General features: G+C 34.6%; 1 protein-coding gene across 1 annotated transcript; it reads right to left on the reverse strand.

Moving 5' to 3' along the window:
• Positions 1–2,219: 2,219 nt before the first annotated feature.
• Positions 2,220–23,361, reverse strand: LOC148623246 (ras-related protein Rab-4B). The gene is made up of 7 exons (XM_088564940.1): positions 23,204–23,361; positions 17,540–17,620; positions 13,348–13,462; positions 12,599–12,661; positions 9,569–9,723; positions 7,910–8,005; positions 2,220–6,438 (listed from the first exon to the last, which is right to left on the reverse strand). The coding sequence occupies exons 1-7, from the start codon at positions 23,217–23,219 to the stop codon at positions 6,326–6,328; spliced, it is 639 nt and encodes a 212-aa protein (XP_088421066.1). The 5' UTR covers positions 23,220–23,361; the 3' UTR covers positions 2,220–6,325.

The following is a 23,361-nucleotide window of genomic DNA, read 5'->3' on the forward strand; positions in this document are numbered from 1 at the left end:
TACGACAAGCTTAGCGCTGCTGCAGGCCTATTCTTTTATCACCCGGACCTGCACGGGGCAGGGAAAAACTATGACACGTTGAACAAATCAGTTCTCATGGCGCAGATGGATACACCATAACGATCCATGAGTTCATAATGACTGTAAAAGGTTACATTAAAGGATTTTTAACATATTTAGAATTAACATCAGGGTGGAACTTTACTAAATCATATTAAAAAAAAAAGGGCGTCCCTTTTGTTGACAGAACAAGCAGAGAAATACTAGATCAAATACCAAAAAGAATCTCTTTCCCCAAAAGTTTTCAGAATGTAATCAAATAAAAGTAATCAGAGAGTAATCCTGATTACTGTCCAATTTGGTCCTGTTATTAATAAAATTAAACTACAAGTAATTATATTTCTACTAATTACTGATTACATCTAATTACATTGAAAGGAGTAATGGATGACAGCTGATTACAATTACAACTAACGATTACCACGTATCTGCTCAAAATACTTTATCAATAAACTCTCAGAATATATTATCACTAAGGATACCCTCCGAATACTTTACCACTAAGAAGATACCTTCGGAATACTATACCACTAAGTAGATTCCATCAGCAAACATTACCTCTATGTAGATACCCTCTGAAAAAATGACCACTAAGTTGATACCCTTAGAATACATTACCAATAAGTAGAAACCCTCAGAAAACACGACCACTACGTGGATACCCTCGGAATACTTGTTTGTTTGTTGGTGTTTATCGTCCGAGCAGCAATATTTCAGCTATATTCAGACGATGAACATGAAAAGGATGATAAAATGAATATGAAATAAAAAAAAAAAAAAAGATGGGACACAAAGATAATAGGGTCGACAAATTTTGATTGCCACTGGAAAAAGGGGGGATGGGTAACGTCGGGCAATTTAGTCTCCTGTGGCGGAGCGCAGAGGTTCCTTCTCGTATCGAATACCACAGCAGGGTTCTTTAACGTGCGAGGAACGTGGCATCTTTCCCAACACGGTGCACCACTATGGTGTGCGGTCAGGTTTTCCGTATTATAGCCTGACAACCCCAACATGTAACACGCCAAGGGTACCCCATTCCACCACCTGGGGCACACATCCCAGTTGCTCTGTGGGTAGAGCGCCTAGCCCCCGGCTAGGTTTCTGAGCACTATTTAGTCGCCTTATACGACAAGCTTAGCGCTGCTGCAGGCCTATTCTTTTAACCCCCGGACCTGCACGGGGCCCCTCGGAATACATTACTACTAAGTAGATACCATCAGAATACATTACCACTAAGTAAATACCCTCAGAATACATTACCGCTATTTAGATACCCTTAGGAAACATTACCACTACACGCTCAGAAAACATTACCACTAAATAGATACCCTCAGAAAACATGACCACTAAGTAGATACCATCAGAATACATTACCACTAAGTAGGTACCCTCAGAATACATTACCACTATTGGCACTAAGTAGAAACCCTCAGAAAACATTACCACTAAGTAGATACCATCATTTGACTTGACTGTCTACCGGTGATGCACTTTAAGTTCGTGTGACTGCCTGTCTACCAGCGATCCAATATAAATTCACTTGACAGAACCTGTACCAGTGATACACTTCTAGTTTCACTTGACTGAACCTCTACCAGAGATACACTTTTAGTTTTACTTGACTGGATCTCTACCAAAGATACACTTTTAGTTTTACTTGACTGGATCTCTACCAGAGATACACTTTTAGTTTCACTTGACTTTACCTCTATCAGAGATACACTTCCAGTTTCACTTGACCGAACCTCTACCAGTGATGCACTTGTAGTTTCACTTGACACGCTACCACTGCTCCACTTGTTGACTGAACCACTGCTCCACTTTTATTTGTCTGACAGTGATACATCACTAGTTCATCAAGGATTGACACGCTACCACTGCTCCACTTGTTGACTGAACCACTGCTCCACTGTTATTTGTCTGACAGTGATACATCACTAGTTCATCAAGGATTGACACGCTACCACTGCTCCACTTGTTGACTGAACCAATGATACACAGTTGTCTGACAGTGATACATCACTAGTTCATCAAGGATTGTTTAATAGAATGCTGATTGGTTTTGGTGATGAACCAAATCTTTACTTTGAAGAAAAACTAGCTGTCTTTAATATGAAATTAACTAAATTTAGTAAAGACAAAACACAAAATAAACAACATTTGATGAATAATGAATTTATTTCTAAATGTTGTCAAAACAACATCATCATATTACAACAAGAGGTGCATCCATCATATACTTAGACTAATTTAACATCTGTGATTCTACTCATATCAGCATGACCAACCATGTTCACATCTGTGATCCTACTCATATCAGCATGACCAACCATGTTCACATCTGCGATCATACTCATACCAGCATGACCAACCATGCTCACATCTGCGATCATACTCATACTAGCATGACCAACCATGTTCACATCTGTGATCCTACTCATATCAGCATGACCAATCATGTTCACATCTGTGATCCTACTCATATCAGCATGACCAACCATGTTCACATCTGTGATCATACTCATACTAGCATGACCAACCATGTTCACATCTGTGATCCTACTCGTATCGGCATGACCAACCATGTTCACATCTGTGATCATACTCATACTAGCATGACCAACCATGTTCACGTCTGCGATTATACTCATACCAGCATGACCAACCATGTTCATATCTGCGATCATACTCATACCAGCATGACCAACCATGCTCACATCTGTGATCATGCTCATATCAGCATGGCTGCCAATGTTGATATCTGTGATCAATCTTTGGCACCATTTAACCATTTTATTAGCAAGAGTAGGAAAATTGATTTCAAATGTTTACCAAAATTATTCTGTTTACTCAGCTGTGGACAGAAAAAAAATCCATTTAATATTTCATTAATACTTAACAATAAAACATTTCAAATAAAAATCTCAACTCTGCTGCTGAAATATTTTTGTGCTTGCACTACAAACTTTTTTATTTGTCAACAGAAAATCCCAGTTGACCCGTTTCAAAAGGAAAATGACCTATGCTATATCTACAATGACAAAAAATAAGTCAACAAGTATCTATTTAGCATGGATTTGTAAAAGATCTTTACTAAAATCACTTTTCTTAAAGTAAATATTACTTTGGCATATGTCTGACAATTACTTCAACATTTTTTTCAAGGATTTATGGTATAATAACTATTATAGAAATTTGTACTATGACAGCCTCAAAGCAATGTTATTAACAATACCACTCAGTAAGCATTTATATATGTGTAAATGTAAAATAACAAATAAATCTATCAACAAATAATATACATCCTGATAACTGATGTCAAATAATTATATACAAAAGTAACAAAGCAAGGATACATGTAACAAAACATAAAACTTGAATAGCTGTATTGGTTTGACATTGTAAGGTATGGTGAAGTCTGACATTGTAAGGTATGGTGAAGTCTAACATTGTAAGGTATGGTGAAGTGAGACATTGTAAGGTATGGTGAAGTGAGACATTGTAAGGTATGGTGAAATGTGACATTGTAAGGTATGGTGAAGTCTGACATTGTAAGGTATGGTGAAATGTGACATTGTACCATATTTTGTAGCAGGACAGTCTTACAATATGCCTTTCATCAACAGTAATTCTTACATTTTGACTGATCATATAGGGGAGGTTTTGGTTGATAAATTTCCAAGCAATTTCACCAAGCCTATTTCATACTATGTACTTGTAAAGGTGTTCTGTCCTCACAACTTAATGGTATCTTTTGTGGGGAACTCAACCAGCAATCACAGAGAATGAACTTACAGTAATAAATTTAAATAAAATGCTCCACATGGCACAGCTTGATATGACTGCAGATCAATTTGGGCAAGTATGGACACAGTATTCAAGCATGATAGAGCTATGAATTTGACTGTTACAAATATTTTAGCACTGCACAGCTAGGTATCTCACACAGAATGAAAGTTGTTAAAGAACTGTTTGGACATTTACCAATCATGATAAAATATCCTGTAACTAAATACACATTTGTGTTATGGAATCTTTGGGTACTAAAGGGATCCATACACTTAATCAAGTTATTGTTCAGATACCCAATGTCTATGGACAAATATGACACTGATGACCATATTGCAATACAATTATATTATTTTTGCTGTTGTCCACAGTTTTACACACAAATAAATTAAAATATGTTTAAATTTTTGAAAACCAAACTTTGTCAGAAAAAAAATGCATTAATCTATCACTGTGATTTGAACATTCAAGTAAGAATAAGAGAGGTACTGTAAAAACTGATTATAATAACCCTGCCACACATTACACACCTTACCAATCATACAAATCCACTATAATGGCATAATTATTATGGTATAAACAAGAGAGTGCTATAATGTAAGGGCAGATTTCTATAATGTCACAGACAACAAGAGAGTTCTATAATGTCAGAGACAAGGAGAGCTCTATAATGTCACAGACCAGGACAGAGTTGTATGTCACAGAGAAGGTGAGAATTCTATGATGTCACAGACAAGGTGAGAGTTATATTATGTCACAGACAAGGAGAGAATCACTGATTACCACAATCACTGCAGTGTAAAAGTACAATAATTCATTTTTATAATGTTTGGTATGTTATGCATTCATTTCCTTTAATTTTAAAAGAAATGCATGTATAAATAGTAACAAAAAACAAATAAATCTAATTTCAAATAAGAGCAGGGTTTTTCTGTACACTACAAATTATAAGTAAGCTCACAATGCTTATTTTTTTTTCTAGAGAAATCACTGATATAATCAAATATAGTGTCATTGAGATTTACTGTTATAATTAAGGATCCATTTTTATGCACTTTATGTATATGACAAAATCAATTTATGTGAAGCACATTTATCTCCAACTAATACAAAAAAATACACTGAAAAAATCAGGAAAATAAGATTTTAGGTTTGATGGATTAATCAGTTACATGGAATTTATTTACAGAACTGAAACAAGAAGAAATACATAGCTATATCAGATCTACATAATGTCAAAATCACAACCAAGTCACACTGTGAACCCACTGAAGGATCAGTAATGACTCCAATGTGGCACTGTGAACCCACTGAAGGATCAGTAATGACTCCAATGTGGCACTGTGAACCCACTGAAGGATCAGTAATGACTCCAATGTGGCACTGTGAACCCACTGAAGGATCAGTAATGACTCCAATGTGGCACTGTGAACCCACTGAAGGATCAGTAATGACTCCAATGTGGCACTGTGAACCCACTGAAGGATCAGTAATGACTCCAATGTGGCACTGTGAACCCACTGAAGGATCAGTAATGACTCCCATGTGGCACTGTGAACCCACTGAAGAATCAGTTGATAACTTAAAGCATATGAAATATGACTTTAATTTTCATAATAAAATTCAATGTTTATTGAGGAGTAAGTATGTGGAGAAATATCCAAATGTAATACGCCAAACTTTTGTAAGACCTAAAGAAGAGGCTCCAAGGAGCCTGAATCACTCACCTGGTTCAATTTTTGCCTTTCAATGGCATTTAATCTAACAAGTTGTCTGGCAATTTCGACTCAAAAGAATACTTAGGTAGGACATAAAAGGATCATTTCATCTATTTTAAGATAAGATTTTTGAAAGAAATAACATAAAAAATAGCAAAAAACATTGAAAAAGGGCAATAACATGAATAACAGATTAAAATGAAAATTTGACAACAGGTAGATCTTATCATGTCGAACACTTTTACTCGTGTTGGAATTTGGCTAAACCTAATAGTTTTGGAGGTATAAGCGAAAAACTTCTGTCTGACCCCTATGTTCTATTTTTAGTAATGGCAGCCAGTTCTATGCAGAATACCTAAAGGAACATTTATACCAAGTTTGGTTCTTATTGGTCAAGTACAGAGGAAAAGAGTTTACAAAAATTGTTAACAACGACGACAGTTATCAACAGACAACAAGTAATGGCAATACTTCACATGACCTATCACCAGGTGAGCTGAAAAGCCAACCTAAGCAAGATATTAGTTACGAATGTACTTAATCTAAGGATGAATCACAGTAAATATTAGAGTGTACTCCATATATAGTACGCAATGCATCTGTAGTAATATTCTAAAAAGCTTCACTTTTCAATTTTACTAGTGTGATCATTATATAGTTTAGAACCAAAAAGGTTACCTCCCTCTTCCTGGGAGGTATTAGAAATGAAATGCTGAATATAGACACAAGCACGACATAGAGAGATTACTGAAAGACAGTTAACAGTCACAGAATCCTTTCTTTTGTCTCTGTTGTTCCCGTTGTTGTAAACGACGTAGGGAGCTATCACCATACTGTATTCCTGATCCCATTCTCTCAGGATCCAGTTCACCTATAACAGACAAATTATTTCAACTCATGTAATTTACTACCAACTGATATTAAACTTGAAAGAACCATCCCTAAATTTATTTCAGAATATTTAAGTAAGTTGTTCTTTTAGAATATTTGGCTTTGTCCTTTGAGTGATGCAAATAAACATGAAGTAAAGGAAGGGAAATCAAGGGAACAAAGATTCTAGCAGAAATCAAAAGAACGTAATCTAGGGCCAAAGACCAGACAATGAAAACAGACACAAACAACAAAGAACATAATACATTACAAAACAACAAAACTAAATGAGCAACTGGGACTACACTAAAAACTGGGAGCATGGACCAGGTGCACCAGTAGGGAAATGGTCCTCTGCTTTTCTAAAAACACCTGCCGAGCTGCTCATAAAAAGTCAAGTCTGGGGTAGACGAAAGAGGAAAGGAAAACTATGACATGTTGAACGAATCCGTTCTCATGGAGCAGATGGATACAATGTAAGGATCCACAAGTTCATGATGATGACCATGAAACTTCTGTAGTGATGACTTCAATCTTGTAGCAACACAACCCTGTTCCAGACGCCTAATTGTTAAAAGTCTAGTGCGATATAAAAAGTCTGCATAATCACAGCAAGCTCTGGCATAGCATATGAGTTGTGAAAACTCCTTACCCAGGTGCTGAAGAGATGTAGCCATGGATAAAAGGAAAGTTCACAATATGGAATGAAAAGTCATTGCATTTGTAGTAGGGGTTAGATTGATTAAATAGAAGGAACTGGAGATCACTGGAGTGACACCTCCCCTTTAGGCATGTCCAGTGATTTCATCATCCTAACCCCTTTGTATGAACCTCGCATTCCAGTATCATAGATATCCAAGTTGTCTAAAAACCCAATATCTATGGCTGATGACAGGCTACTGACAACATAGCCACACCTGAAAACCCAATGTCTATGGCTGATGACAGGCTACTGACAACATAGCCACACCTGAAAACCCCATGTTTATGGCTGATGACAGGCTACTGACAACATAGCCACACCTGAAAACCCAATGTTTATGGTTGATGACAGGCTACTGACAACATAGCCACACCTGAAAACCCAATGTCTATGGTTGATGACAGGCTACTGACAACATAGCCACACCTGAAAAACCAATGTCTATGGTTGATGACATGCTACGGAAAAACAGCCACACCTGAAAACCCAATGTCTATGGCTGATGAAAACTTTTGATGCTGCATATAGAATATGTTTCATATCTTCTCTATTGCTTTTAATATTAGAAATGTGACCCAATAGGGGACTCATCCCAATAGTGGCCATTTTCTTTTGATTCAATTTGTGCCAGATACAAAATATTAAAACTACGTAACTCAAAGATAATTGGGACAAAAAAATTAGCTTCTTCAAAGGTGAAGGTTTTTTAAGAAATTGACAAACTACTACAGTGGATGTTTGGTCCAGTATGATGGATGTAGAAACAAACCTGATTCAATCTTAGTCAGAATATTCCTGGCACATTTTAAAAATGTTTCCTCTATATTTTCTCCAGTCAGTGCACTTGTTTCAAGGAACATTAACTCTACAAAAACAAATTCATAAAATAAATACTGGTATCAAATTTTGCAAAACATATTCAGATATTTTTTACATTAATGTTTGTAATTGTACCACATAGTTTCATGCCAAAAATTCCTTTAATTTTAAGACAGTTTTTACACAATTTCAGACACTGTATTTATTTATAAAAAAATATATATTTTTGTACGATTTTGCAGGATGACAGAAAAGAATGCTCTGTGTAACGGGTATGTTCTACCTTAATTAATATATATTGCATCCAATTTATCTCATATCAAAAAGACTATAATGGGATTATGGTTAAATCATAGCCTATAGGCTTGGATTCATGAGGGGAGGGGGACCCAGCGAATGCCCCAGACCCTCTATAATTGGGGAAAAAAATTAGAAGAGAATAAAATTTTGATTTTGTCAGTAATTCTACCACCAAATTGTCTTGCTTTGCTTCAAACAGCCTTGAATTATATTTACGCCCTAATTCCCTGAATTCCTGAATCCACTCTAAGCCTTTCTTACAAATTTTCCTGGGGTTATGGCATATTATAGCATATTTCACTCGTGTAATGGTAAATCACAGAATACCCTACAGACTTTACTGGGATCATGGTAAATCATAGCATATCCTACAAACTTTTCTGGGTATATGGTAAATCATAGCATATCCTACAGACTTAACTTGGATAATGGTAAATCATAACGTATACTACAGACTTTACTGGGATAATGGTAAATCATAGCATATCCTACGGACTTTACTTGGGTAATGGTAAATCATAGCATATCCTACATGATTTGCTGGGGTTCTTTACTGGAGTAAGGGTAATCATAGCATATCCTACAGACTTTACTTGGGTAATGGTAAATCATAGCATATCCTAAATGATTTGCTGGGGTTCTTTACTGGGGTAAGGGTAAGTCATAGCATATACTACAGACTTTACTTAGGTAATGGTAAATCATAGAATATCCTACATGATTTGCTGGGGTTCTTTACAGCGGTAAGGGTAAGTCACAGCATATCCTACAAACTTTACTTTGATAATGGTAAATCATAGCATATCCTAAACTTTACTGGGGGTAATAGTAAATCAAAGCGTATATTACAGACTTTACTGGGATAAGGGTAAATCATAGTGTATCCTACAGACCATACTGGTATATCATAGAAATGATTAAATATCAGCAAAAATGTACTGAAGCGTCAGCAGTGGTATGATTCAGAAAAATAAAAAAAAAACATGGTCTTAACACATGAAATAAAGATGATCTACAATGTAGTGAACTAAATAAAATAGATTGACCATAAAAACTAAAGATAAGGGATGTCACATAAAAAACTAAAGCACTCGCAATAAGAACTTCTACAGAAATTGGTGTGTATATCATTGTGCATAACACATAAAATTAACACTATTTATGTTCTGAATATGATCCAATATACAACTTTCATAAAAAGATATAATCCAATATAAAATTTTCATAAAAAGCAACAAATATTTAAATAATTATGATACATTTTCTTTGTTATGAAAGTTATTAAAATCTGAATTTTTATTTTTATTACCATTTTCTTGTGCAAATCTGCTTGCTTCTAGAAAAGTAACTTCTCTCTCTGATTCCAAGTCCTTTTTATTACCAACAAGTATAATGACAATATTTGGACTTGCAAGGGTCCGTGCATCTGTTAACCAGTTTGTTAGTGCATTGTAAGTCTCTCGACTGAAATACAGACAAAATCATTACAACATTAGGACAGGCAACAGACCATGCATTAGTTCTCATGTAAAATATTTACGAGCTCCAACAACTGTCCATAAAATTGATCGCCTAAATAAAAGGTAACCTAAATATATGTAAAAGATGACCCAAATAAAAGGTAACCTAAATACATGTAAAAGATGACCCAAATAAAAGGTAACTTAAACACATGTAAAAGATGACCCAAATAAAAGGTCACCTAAATACGTGTAAAAGATGACCCAAATAAAAGGTAACTTAAATACATGTAAAAGATGACCCAAATAAAAGGTCACCTAAATACGTGTAAAAGATGGCCCAAATAAAAGGTAACTTAAATACTTGTAAAAGATGACCCAAATAAAAGGTAACTTAAATACTTGTAAAAGACGACCCAAATAAAAGGTAACCTAAATACTTGTAAAAGATGACCCAAATAAAAGGTAACTTAAATACATGTAAAAGATGACCCAAATAAAAGGTCACCTAAATACATGTAAAAGATGACCCAAATAAAAGGTAACTTAAATGCTTGTAAAAGATGACCCAAATAAAAGCACATTATTTAGGTTATCACTGTTATACTACTATATAACAGCAAATGAATTCCTATCCTATCATCTTTTTCATTATCCAAAGGTTTTAAAGTTTAATAGAAACTGACAGTAAAAAATGAATAACAAAAAACTAAGTGTTAAAGACTAGCAGCTACATGGTTTGAAATTAGCATGAGCCCACTTGCCAATAGCCACTAAAATTGTGTGTGGGCTACTAGAATTTCTACTGTGATTGTAAAGAACTATACATATTGGCTTCCAAAATTTAAGCTGTGGACTATCAAGCAAAAACCCTGGCAGTTAATTGATTGATTGATTGCTGTCTGTTTCATGTCCAGTTGATTGATTGATTGTTGTCTGTTTAATATCCAGTTTATTGATTGATTGTTGTCTGTTTTATGCCCAATTTATTGATTGATTGTTGTATGTTTTATGTCCAGTTTATTGATTGATTGTTGTCTGTTTAATGTTCAGTTTATTGATTGATTGTTGTCTGTTTAATGTTCAGTTTATTGATTGATTGTTGTCTGTTTAATGTTCAGTTTATTGATTGATTGTTGTCTGTTTTATGCCCAGTTTATTGATTGATTGTTGTCTGTTTAATGTTCAGTTTATTGATTGAATGGTGCTTATTTTTTTTCCAGTTGATTGATTGTTGTCTGTTTAATGTTCAGTTTATTGATTGAATGGTGCTTATTTTTTTTCCAGTTGATTGATTGTTGTCTGTTTAATGTTCAGTTTATTGATTGATTGTTGTCTGTTTAATGTTCAGTTGATCGATTGATTGATTGATTGTTGTCTGTTTAATGTCCAGTTTATTGATTGATTGTTGGTTGTTTTATGTCCAGTTGATTGATTGTTGTCTGTTTAATGTCCAGTTGCAAATATTTCAAGGATAATCAGGATGAAGAGAAAAATCAATTAAAAAATATAAAATGAAAATAGGTAGGAATGGATAACAAGATGAAGAGCTGCGCTTTAAGCGCATGATACGCCCGTTGCCCTTTTAACTTGTCTTTATGCTTTTAATGAATTTATATTATGAACTAGAAGTACTGTGAGCCCTGTCAAATACCCTCCCCCACCCCCAAAAAAGTAAATAAAAAATGCGCAAAAAATTTGGCACTATCAAGATTACCTCAATTTTACTGAAGTTTGTTGTCTTGATTTTTCACCCATACATTTCTAACTTGTTCAAAACACACTTTTCTGACAAGGTTACCAAGTACCTTTTATATTTATTAGTTGATCATCATAACAAATAGTTCCTTTTCAACGGATAAAATTTCCTTGGCTGTTTCTGCCTTTTTGTAAAGAGTAAAACTTCATAACAAGGAAACGTAAAATTTGACATTTATACAAATTGAAAGGGAGCTTACTTCAAAAGATATGAACAATTCACCAAAGTTTCATAAAAGTTGGTGAAAGTGTTATTGAGTTATTGTCCGAAAACTTGAAAATCCCCCTTTTTTAAGTGAAAAAATTCATTACACAGAAAGAAAAAAATTGAAATTTATAAAAATCAAAAGGGAGCTTACATCAGTAGATATGAACAATTTCCCAAAGTTTCATTTAAGTTGTTGAAAGTGTTTTTGAGTTATTGTCCAGTGTGGACGACGAACGGACGGACAACGGTATACACAGGCAAAATTATTTTACATGATTTTCACACGAATTTCACCTGAATTGAGCAAATACACTAAGTGACAGAGTTCACATGAAATTCGGGTGAATGGAACCTTCACATGAAATTCACACGAAATGTTCACATGAAATTAATGTTAGTGAATTTCACATAAAAATCATGTTAATTTCATGTTAATTTCACATTTTTCAGATAAAAATAACACAATATGAACAGGATATTTGGCTGAAAGAGAAATTGTTGTATAATGATAGAGTGCCAAGTCAAAGACCAATAGTAAAATTCTTATTTGTACGGTGAATTCCATGGTCATTTCATTAGGGCACAATCATTTCCTATCATAGCCCAATAAAAAATCCTCTCATGTTGCACTGGGTATTTATACAACAAAAAGTTAATAATTCATGTTTATTACATTAAATGTCTCAAAATTTACTAAAAAATGCAAGTGAATTAGTAAAACAACACAACATCTTTAGCATCTTTAGTGAATCCTTCAGCTCTTTATTGATTAAAAAAATCACTCTTGAACTGTATAATTAGTTTCTATACACTAGAAAAATATTGGAAAAAACATTAAAACATAGAACCAAAATGAAGGAAAGACTGTAGGATTAACAACTGAAACATAAACCAATAGAATGTTTACACAAACCTGGTTATATCATAAACCAACAATGCTCCAGCAGCTCCTCTGTAATAACTTCTTGTCACTGATCTGCAAGATAAATACTTCCAAGTTATATTTAAGTATGATCATTATGCATCGTTAAAAACATACCAATCTATCAATCTTTTTTATAATTTAAAAGATACAGAATTCTTTTGTAAACTTTAATTACAGAAACATCCATTACACATTATTAAATACATGTATATACATTGTCTTTCCACAGTGACATCTTATGATTTATAAATTGGTTTTGGCAATTTTTAACATTGCACAGTAAAATGGTGTCAGCAGGAGAAATTTCCTTACATGGTAAAATGGTTTTAGAAGGAAAGATTTTATAGCATGGTAAAATGATTTTAGTAAGACAGATTCCATCAGTAGAATTTATGTTTACATGACATGATAGTACTCTCTTGACAGGATTCATAGAATAGCATTTAAACGGGACTAAACATCACCTGAACCTTTCCTGTCCTGCAGTGTCCCAAATCTACAGACAGACTCATCAAAAGACAGTACCTCACCTGAACATTTCCTACCCTACATTGTACCAGGTCTACAGCTAGACAGATTATTACAAGATAGTATCTCACCTGAACCTTTCCTGTCCTACAGTGTTCCAGATCTACAGCTAGACAGATTAACACAAGATAGTATCTCACCTGAACTTTACCTGTCCTGCAATGTCCCAGATCTACAGCTTGACGAATTATCACAAGATAGTATCTCACCTGAATCTTTCCTGTCCTGCAGTGTCCCAGATCTGTAGCTTGACTGACTTTCCTCCAACATTTACCACTTTGCTACCAAACTCTACTCCAATTGTGTGATTAGAATCCTGTTTAACTTAAATAGTAACAGTAATGTATTATCTTACTTCACAGTTTCTACACACCAGTGTTTGTGTTATCTTACTTCACAGTTTCTACACACCGTGTTTGTGTTATCTTACTTCACAGTTTCTACACACTATGTTTGTGTTATCTTACTACCCAGTTTCTACACACTGTGCTTGTCTTATATATCTGACTACCTATTATCAATGCACGTAACTTGTGTAACATGTATCTGATCACCCAGTTTCTACCATAGCAGTGTTAGATTACTAGTGATTTACTATATAATCAACCAAAATTTCCTACTATAGTAAGATCAATATATGTATTATATTTACATAACAATTTTTAAGTGACAACCAAGTCTAACATCTGATCAGCATCAATAGCAGATTGTTTGTAGAGGTTATTGCTGTAAATAACCCTATAAAATGTTGAAATATTCAGCGGTTTCAAAGGACGCTACATGTAATATGGCCTCTGATACCGTCTTGATCAAGTAAGATAACAATTGGGTAAGTATCTTCAGAGATGTAGGCCACCCAAAAAGTCACCTGAGAGACACTTGAGATATAAGCTATCCAAAAAGTCATAAATGAGACACCCAACAAATAATCATAGTGACACCAGAGATATAGGCTACCTAATAAATCATTAGAGAGACACCAGAGATATAGGTTACCCAATAAGTCATCAGAGTGATACCAGAGATATAGGCACCCCAGTAAGTCATCAGGGAGAGACACCAGAGATATAGACTACCCAATATCATGGACACAATATTAGTTTCTGACCCCATTAAGCATTGGGACTAACAATTCATTATGGATACAACTGGTTTAGACACAATATACCACAAAAATGAAATTCAATTGGATACTTTCAAAATCAGACCAAAAACTAACTACAGACTAGAGAGAGCCTGAGTTGCTCACCTTGTCTAAAGGTGAACTATTGACCTTACTTAGTTATCCAATAGGTTTTCATATAACAAAATAAATCTCTCAATAACTCCAACATCAATCAACAGATCTTCATAAATATATAGGCAATCAATTTTACCTTGTTAAAACTTGGTTAAACCCATTAGTTTCAAGTTATTTCCACTAATCCTCAATTTTTAGTAATGGTGACCATGTTTTTACACAGATAAAAAATCTCCTCATATAGATCGTTAAGGATATCCTATCAAACATTCATGCCATGTTTGGTTACAGTCCACCCTACTAGTAGTCTCAGAGTAGAATATATTCAAAGTTGGAAATGTAAAATTCAGGAAAAAATCTATTTCAGGACCCATTACTTGTTCGTATGTCTACAGATCTTTCTGAAAATGTTGGCATAGGTCCAACTTATCATGCAGAACAAGTTTACCAGTATTACCTGTCAGATTTTAGCTACAGTAAACCCCACTGTTTTTCAGTTATTCGTATAATTCTGCATTTTGACCCCCTATCATCTACTTTTAGTAAAGACGGCCATGTCTTTCTTGCAAGATCAAAAATCTCTATGCATAGATTATTAAAGATGTTCTACATAACATTTATGCTAAGTTTTGTTTCAATCCATCCAGTAGTTCAGAGGAAAAGATTTTCGAAGTTGGAAATGTAAAATTCAGCAAAAATATTCATTTCAGGACCCATAACTAATTCAACCATCTACGACACTTTCTAAAAATTTTGGCATCGGTCCATCTCATCATGCTAAACAATTTTACTCTTACTCCCTGCCAGATTTCAGCAAAACCCAACTGCTATTGAGTTACATGTATCTGCAAAATTCAGCAATTTGACCCCTATGTTCTATTTTAAGTAACAGTGGCCATATATTTATCCAGATCAAAAATCTCTCATGGACAGTTTGTTAAAGATTTTCTACATAACATTCATGCTAAGATTTGTTACAATCCATATATTGATAGTAGTTTCAAAAAGATTTTCAAAGTTAGAAATGTATAATTTGGGAAAAAAATCGATTTCAGGACCAATAATTCATTCATTCGTCAAAGGAGCTTTCTGGAAATTTTGTCATAAGTCCATCCCATTATGCTGAACATTACTCTCTGCCAGATTTTAACTAAAACCAACTCTTATTCAGTTATTTGCAAAATTCTGCAATTTGACCCTATGGTCTATTTTTAGTTACAGTGGCTATGTCTTTTTCCAGATCAAAACTACCCCACAAGGAATTTCAAAATACCTAAGGAATATTCATGCAAAGTTTGGTTACATTCTGTCAAGTCGTTTCAAAGGAGAAGAAGTTTGAAAAAATAAACGGAAGATGATGAATGACACATAGTGATGGCAATAGCTCACAAGGCCTCTCAGCCAGGTGAGCGTAAAATTGAATCATCAATTAACTTTTCCTATCGATTCTAATGACAACACCCTCTTTCCTCCTTTAAGCCCCCTATTTCCAAAAGAGGTGGGATAAAGACATTCAAAAACTATAGGGGCCTCTGCCATGTTTCTAGGAACAATGTGTTGAAATTTCAAAAAGCTTAAATAAGCTTTATACAAGTAAACGTTAACAGAAGCCATCAATAACAACAACAGGGTGATACTATCACAAGACAAAATAATATTATACAGTCGTATAAAAATCATTCATATTTGTCATTGGTTACATCTTCAATATGTATATTAACAATGTGCAAAGATTGAATAGGAAAGGTTCAATACTTTTTGAGTTACAGAATTTACTAAGTATTAACGCATGTATACCACAACATATAGTCACAAAAATGGCTAACTTCAACATGCTAAAGTTGAAGGAAAAAACATGTCAACTCTGTCCATAATTGAGATACACATTTTGAATATGAATATTAACATTGTACAAAGACTCAGTATTTTTTTAGTTGTAAATTTAACAATGTACCCGTCAATGTGACAGATGGACAGCTGGAATCAAGTGGCTAATAGACCTGCTTTTATTGTTGCAAGTAAAAACTATCTGTAAGAAGTAGAAAATAAAACTCCTATACATTACCTTTTGTTTGCTATTTTGGTCTTCATTTTTAATATTTTATTATTGAATAATGCAGTTTTCGGCATGAGCGAGTGATTAAAAATTTGTAATTTCCCGTCATGTGCCAGGAAATTAAAATGTTACTTGAAGACTCCCATGCTTACCATGTTTACCATGTCTACAGTTGTTATTCATATTGTTGATCAATTAAATACTTGTTGATTTACGAATGTTATTCTTATTTTAAAAGATTAGTTGGTAGTGTATCAACTAATCATAATGGGAGTGATATCGATGACACAATGACTTGATGACTGGAGGGGAGATCCTTGATGATGTAGTTCACATTGGGAGAATATAGGGTGTTGTTTATTTTTTATGGTTTTATTCATGGGAGAAACAGATTCTCCCTCATAGATATAGAGTCTCCTTCAATCTCTAGGGGATTAAAGGATTTCTCCACTCTCAATAGTTAAATTTAAATCTTGAGTGAAGAAATCCTGTAATCCTGGAACAGTGTCATGTCAGTACTACATTATACCATTAAAAGCCCATGGAACAGTATCATGTCAGTACTACTTTATACCATAATGAGCCCATGGAACAGTGTCATGTCAGTACTACATTATACCATTAAAACCCCATGGAACAGTGTCATGTCAGTACTACATTATACCATTATGAGCCCATGGAACAGTGTCATGTCAATACTACATTATACCATTATGAGCCAATGGAACAGTGTCATGTCAGTACTACATTATACCATTATGAGCCAATGGAACAGTGTCATGTCAGTACTACATAGTACCTAGTGTCATGTCAGTACTACATTAATGGGAAACCAACTTTGATATCCAGGAATTTCACTGTAACATAATCAATAATCAGAATTTTGTACAAAAGAATGTGGTTACATGGGAATTTATTTTTCTAATTTCTTACCATAAAATACAAGTAAAGTATGACTGGTGTATTTGGCAAAGTACCATTCAAGAGTTACTGTTCTATTTCACATCTGGAATGCAGGGGTGATCACTAGATCAACTTTCAGAACATTTTATGCTAAGTATTTAAGAGTGTTACCCTATTAACTTTATACTTCTGAAATACTTACATTTATTTTCTATAAATTGGTGCAAAATGCAGGATTTCCCTGTTCCTGCACTGCCTATCACAAGAAACTTAAAAAGAAAGTCTGAAAAAGAAAAAAAAAAATTTATCAATAAACTTGTACAAAGTTTAATTTAAACTTGTACTAAATATAGCTTAATCCTGTATTGAGTATACTAAGTATAGTTTTGAATTGTACATTAAGTATAATTTTAACTTGAATTAAGTGATGAGCACATGTGTCATATTCCTTTTTCATGATCTATAATTAAAGCAGTTGTTTAATCCGATGATCTAATTATTAATGGAAAAACGACTTCTTTGGTAATATACATAATACTTGTTGGGCACCTGTCATATAATCCTGTTAACTAATTAACAATCAGTGGTTGGCAAAGATGGGTCATTTTCAGCATTTTTGTTTAATATTAAAGATTTCAATGGGCCATTTTCTTACATTCTAAATAAAATTCTTTAACTTTATTGGCCATTATCAGCTTCAATGGGCCCATGGCCCTTGCCTTGCCCAATCACAGAACAATGTAGTAATACCGTCTACAATGGGCCATGGCCCTTGCCTTCCCCAATCACAGAACAATGTAGTAATACCGTCTACAATGGGCCATGGCCCTTGCCTTCCCCAATCACAGAACTATGTAGTAATACTGTCTACAATGGGCCATGGCCCTTGCCTTCCCCAATCACAGAACAATGTAGTAATACCGTCTACAATGGGCCATGGCCCTTGCCTTCCCCAATCACAGAACAATGTAGTAATACCGTCTACAATGGGCCATGGCCCTTGCCTTCCCCAATCACAGAACTATGTAGTAATACTGTCTACAATGGGCCATGGCCCTTGCCTTCCCCAATCACAGAACAATGTAGTAATACCGTCTACAATGGGCCATGGCCCTTGCCTTCCCCAATCACAGAACAATGTAGTAATACCGTCTACAATGGGCCATGGCCCTTGCCTTCCCCAATCACAGAACTATGTAGTAATACCGTCTACAATGGGCCATGGCCCTTGCCTTCCCCAATCACAGAACAATGTAGTACAATGTAATACCGTCTAGAGGGAAAATAACAGAAAAAATTAAATCCAAGTAATGGTTGACTTCTGTAATATTACTGTCATAGTGTCTATTTTCAATTAAGTCATTTTCGTCAAAAGTTCTTGCATGAAAGTCACCAAGAAGACAAATGTAATCAGAATTGTTTGAGAATGCAAAAAATTCCTGTTCAATATCAGAAAATGCTTCTTCAGATGAGAATGTTGTGTACTCTTGTGGGATGCAAATGACTCCAAATATTACAGGTTATCTGTTTTCAGAAGTTACTTGCTACATTTGTACTACATGATACATTTGTAATTGGTATCTTAGATATCTATATAACTTTCTAATTCATTTTTATAACCAATTATAATTCCACTTGAATGTCTTCTTGCAATTTGTTTCCTATTTTTCATAGAAAATTCAAAACCTGGGTAAAGCATCTAAGTTGTCAGTTTTAGTTTCTACAAAGCCAGCTATGACTTAATTCCATCTCCCCATTTGGAGAATCGGGCTGCTACATTCGCTTATCCCCAGTATGTCCAAGCAATACTGTCTTATTTCCTTCATGCAGTTTTACCTGTAGCATACATGGTTCGGACATTCCATGTGCCTATCCTCCTGGTGATCTTAGGGTTGGCTAGTGTGTCTTTCTGCATGTGAACTTCCATGTGGCTTTCATCCCCAGGCGTCATTGAAACATCATCTTGTAGAGTCGAAGCTTGTCTGATAACTGACCTACCCTTTCTTGTAAATTTCGACTTGTTTAAGATTTCCGTAACCATCTATTTTTTCCTGAGGTAAGCTGAGTAGCCTTACGCTCAACCTAGTACCTCCAGGTTCGTGTTTTCTTTCAGGGTTTTCCTTCCCTTAGACGACTGCAATTCTATTGCTGACAAATTCCATCTGTCCATGTTTTCTATCTGGGTTTGCTCCCATAGCCTTTGACTTTCCATTGTCAACCACAAGGCAGTGGCACTATCTAACCCATAGTTGGGATCTAGGTTTGCAGGTATCAGGGCATATCCACACACTGATGGGCCTGGCATACCGTGCATCTGGGGGCCTAGATTCCTCGAGACCTTGTGATTTGGCCTGGGGCTGCAGGGTGCCCAGTTGTCATCTGTCACCTCAGGGAGGATCCCATTTCTGGGTCATGTATGTCTTACTGTATGAGAGGCTATAATTGGCAGAGAAGACTTATGTAATCAACTTCCTTTTCACAGCAAGCTGCTATCAAACGATGTGGCTGATTGTGAGAGTGACAAGCACAGACACCATAATACACATATTGTATGCATCATACAGTCATTTGACAGACACAAAGCAAGCTATACATGTATGTATGTTGTCATCAGTGGCGGATTGAGAAAAAATATTGGGGGTGTCCTCAAATGAATGTCAATTGGCTTGATTTTTTTTCATCCCAGAGGCTAAAAACCACTAATTCCACTTTCCATAGGCTTCTATGCTAATTTCACAATATTCAATGGCTTCTCTGGACTTTACCTTAACTTTAACCTGCAGAGGACTATATATCAGCATGATTCTACATATGTCAGCTCACAATCCTCAGAATGGCATGTGGGCTTAGCAGACTTGCAGTGCAGAACTGGTCACCGGAAGTGAAGGGTCTATTAATAGCATGGGAAATCCCAGTGTTTTCACAAGATAGGGGTATATTTAAAAATCATTATGGAGATTAGGCTTCACATCACAAGAAGCAAAATGCACCTATAAAATGTACAGAAATGTTTTTCCTTTCAGAAACTGTTTAAATTTTTTAAATAAGATGAGAACTTTTTTCACAGCACTATGAGGAACAGGGGTAATTTCTGCGTAGGACTATTTTTGCGTACGTTCCAAATGCTCATTGGTTGAATTGGTGGTCTGTAACCTAAAGAGTCACTTTTTGTCTTAGAAAAAATAAATAACTATACAGGTATCTTCCTACACACATACTGAATGCATTTGCAAAGTTTCAGTGAAATGTGACAAGCACTTTTTTAAATATTTGATTTTTAAATATAGGGTAACCAAGTTGTGCGAGCAAAAAAGTGACAATATTCTACCATACTTAAATGCATTAAATATTTGCAAAGAACTTTTTCTGACTTTTCAAATAAAAAATATCAATCACGATTTGTTTTTTAACAATATCAATGAAGAAATAGTTTTAAAAGTAATCATTTTCTGAGAAATTGGTCTATTTTTAAAAATTTATTTCTGACATGCCTCCCCCTTTTTCTTGATCACATGTCAAAAATCCTAAATCTTTAAATTTTCACAAAAGGTGATATATTTGGCTTTAAATTTGTAAATACAGTGTTTTCACATTAAAACATGACCAGTAAAGGGCACCTAAAGCAAAAAAAGTACTCAATAATGGATTTTCCATGTTGCCATAGGGGAATGCTGATATGGCCTTAACCGCAGTAATGAAAGTGAGTTTTTCCTCATTTCTAACCTAATTTTTGCTCAAATATACACAAAACTTGATTTCAAGTGCTTATTACCACCATATTTAGGTAAATATAGCCCTCAAAGTTTAATATTTGATATTTTTACTAAATTTTCTACACTTTTTACAAGATAGGATATAAGAATCAGCCAAAAAGACCAATTTTCCATAATTTGGACCTATAACTTAAAAAAATGCATATTTTGAAGGATTTTTGTAGTGTATTCCTCTCATGGCAAAGTTAACAAGATCTTCAAGTAGTTTAAAGCTATTTCAAGAAACTTTTCATTTTGCCATGGCTTCATCTCAAGGCTAAAAACCACTAATTCCACTTTCCATAGGCTTCTATGCTAATTTCACAATATTCAATGGCTTCTCTGGACTTTACCTTAACTTTAACCTGCAGAGGACTATATATCAGCATGATTCTACATATGTCAGCTCACAATCCTCAGAATGGCATGTGGGGTTAGCAGACTTGCAGTGCAGTACTGGTCACCGGAAGTGAAGGGTCTATAAATAGCATGGGAAATCCCAGTGTTTTCACAAGATAGGGGTATATTTAAAAATCATTATGGAGATTAGGCTTCACATCACAAGAAGCAAAATGCACCTATAAAATGTACAGAAATGTTTTTCCTTTCAGAAACTGTTTAAATTTTTTAAATAAGATGAGAACTTTTTTCACAGCACTATGAGGAACAGGGGTAATTTCTGCGTAGGACTATTTTTGCGTACGTTCCAAATGCTCATTGGTTGAATTGGTGGTCTGTAACCTAAAAGTCATTGCAAAAGTTGAGTTCCCATTAATGGTGTGTTAATGAGTCATCTATAATATAACCTCATGAAAGCAAGTTTTAATTTCAATATAAAACTACACATTTAACAACAAATGGCAGGATCTATCTTTTTTTCTTCCAATTTTGAATTTTTTGTGTTTGCTTAAGGAATAACTGATATCATTTTAAATAGTTTCCATCACACTAATACAACTGAGTGCCTTACATTCTTTCTTCGAAATTTGTGTGTTTTTTTTGGGGGGGAGGGATTATTTTTTAATTTCCAAGAAATGCTTTGTAAGCTGGTCATGCCATGTGTTCGGAAAATGTGTAATAATTAGTGGTTTGATGACAAAACACCTGAAATCGATCATCTGATCAAAATATGAAAATGTAACTGTAAGAGCAGTAATTTTAAGAAGATAGACATATCCTTCTGACCAAATACACAGATTTTTTCTTGATGACATATACTTCGGAACAAAAAATACAAATTTATATATGGTTTGGAGTAGAATAGTTCTTTCGAAGCAAGGATTTTTAAAGTCTACTATAGAAATTGGTATTTCTGTTCATCGCTGAGTTGTTACTTGCATGCATAAGTACCAACCCCATATTTAGCAGGATTCTGCAGTGGTTTAGTATCTTTTAAAAGTGATGCTTTGAACAGAAGAGCGTCGTTGACTTCAGCTAAATTCAAAAGTTGTGACTTTTTTCAGCTAAAATACTAACATGACAACCTGCTCTAATTTGCTTTTGGAACCTTGATGACCTAAAAATGTTGTCCAGAGGTTGTTTTGACAGTTAAATATTGATCACTGTACTGCCATTTTGATGCCTCAGGATATTGCAATCCAATCAAGGTTAATTACGTAATTGAGAAAATGACACCTTGAAAAAAATGAGATTTGACAAGGGGGTGGTCCTGTGCGGGTATTTCAATAAGAGTTTGAAATTCTGGATATTTCAAATTTATACAACAATTTAAACATAAAGCTTTCACATTTTCTAAAAACATAATTCAAAACCCTATATTTATTAGATGGAGATGGTATCTTTCTTTAAGCTTCCCCTTTTATCGATTGAATGTGAAGGCTTTTCCATGTAACAAAACAATTTCTTGTATGGAAGCATTTTGTTGTATTTTCATATAAACATTGATTAAAAGCTCATTTCTTGTTATTAAAATGCTTTAGAATTAAAATTTTGAAGAGTATTTCGGTCATTCCATGTTCATTTCGGTCTTTCGAGCTGTCGCAGCGTTTCTATTCAATTTCTATAAGCGAAAAAAATAATGTCACGATACAGGAACACATTATGTAGCTGCGGCCCAATTAAACTTCTAATATCTTAATATAAGATTTCAATACCATATGTCTCCGACATTTCAGACCAACGACTTGAAGCATGAACCTAGTATACTTCTTAAAATCAGCAAAAGAGTATTCTATTTTCAATATACAATTTAGGATATTGACAGCTGACTTCCTTTGAGAAATTGTACTTTAGGAACGAAGCCGGAGAAACT

Source organism: Perna viridis, chromosome 2, assembly GCF_037379345.1.
Source record: "Perna viridis isolate PV_CMFRI_1.1 ecotype Kerala chromosome 2, ASM3737934v1, whole genome shotgun sequence".
In the NCBI taxonomy this organism is placed as follows: Eukaryota; Metazoa; Mollusca; class Bivalvia; order Mytilida; family Mytilidae; genus Perna; species Perna viridis.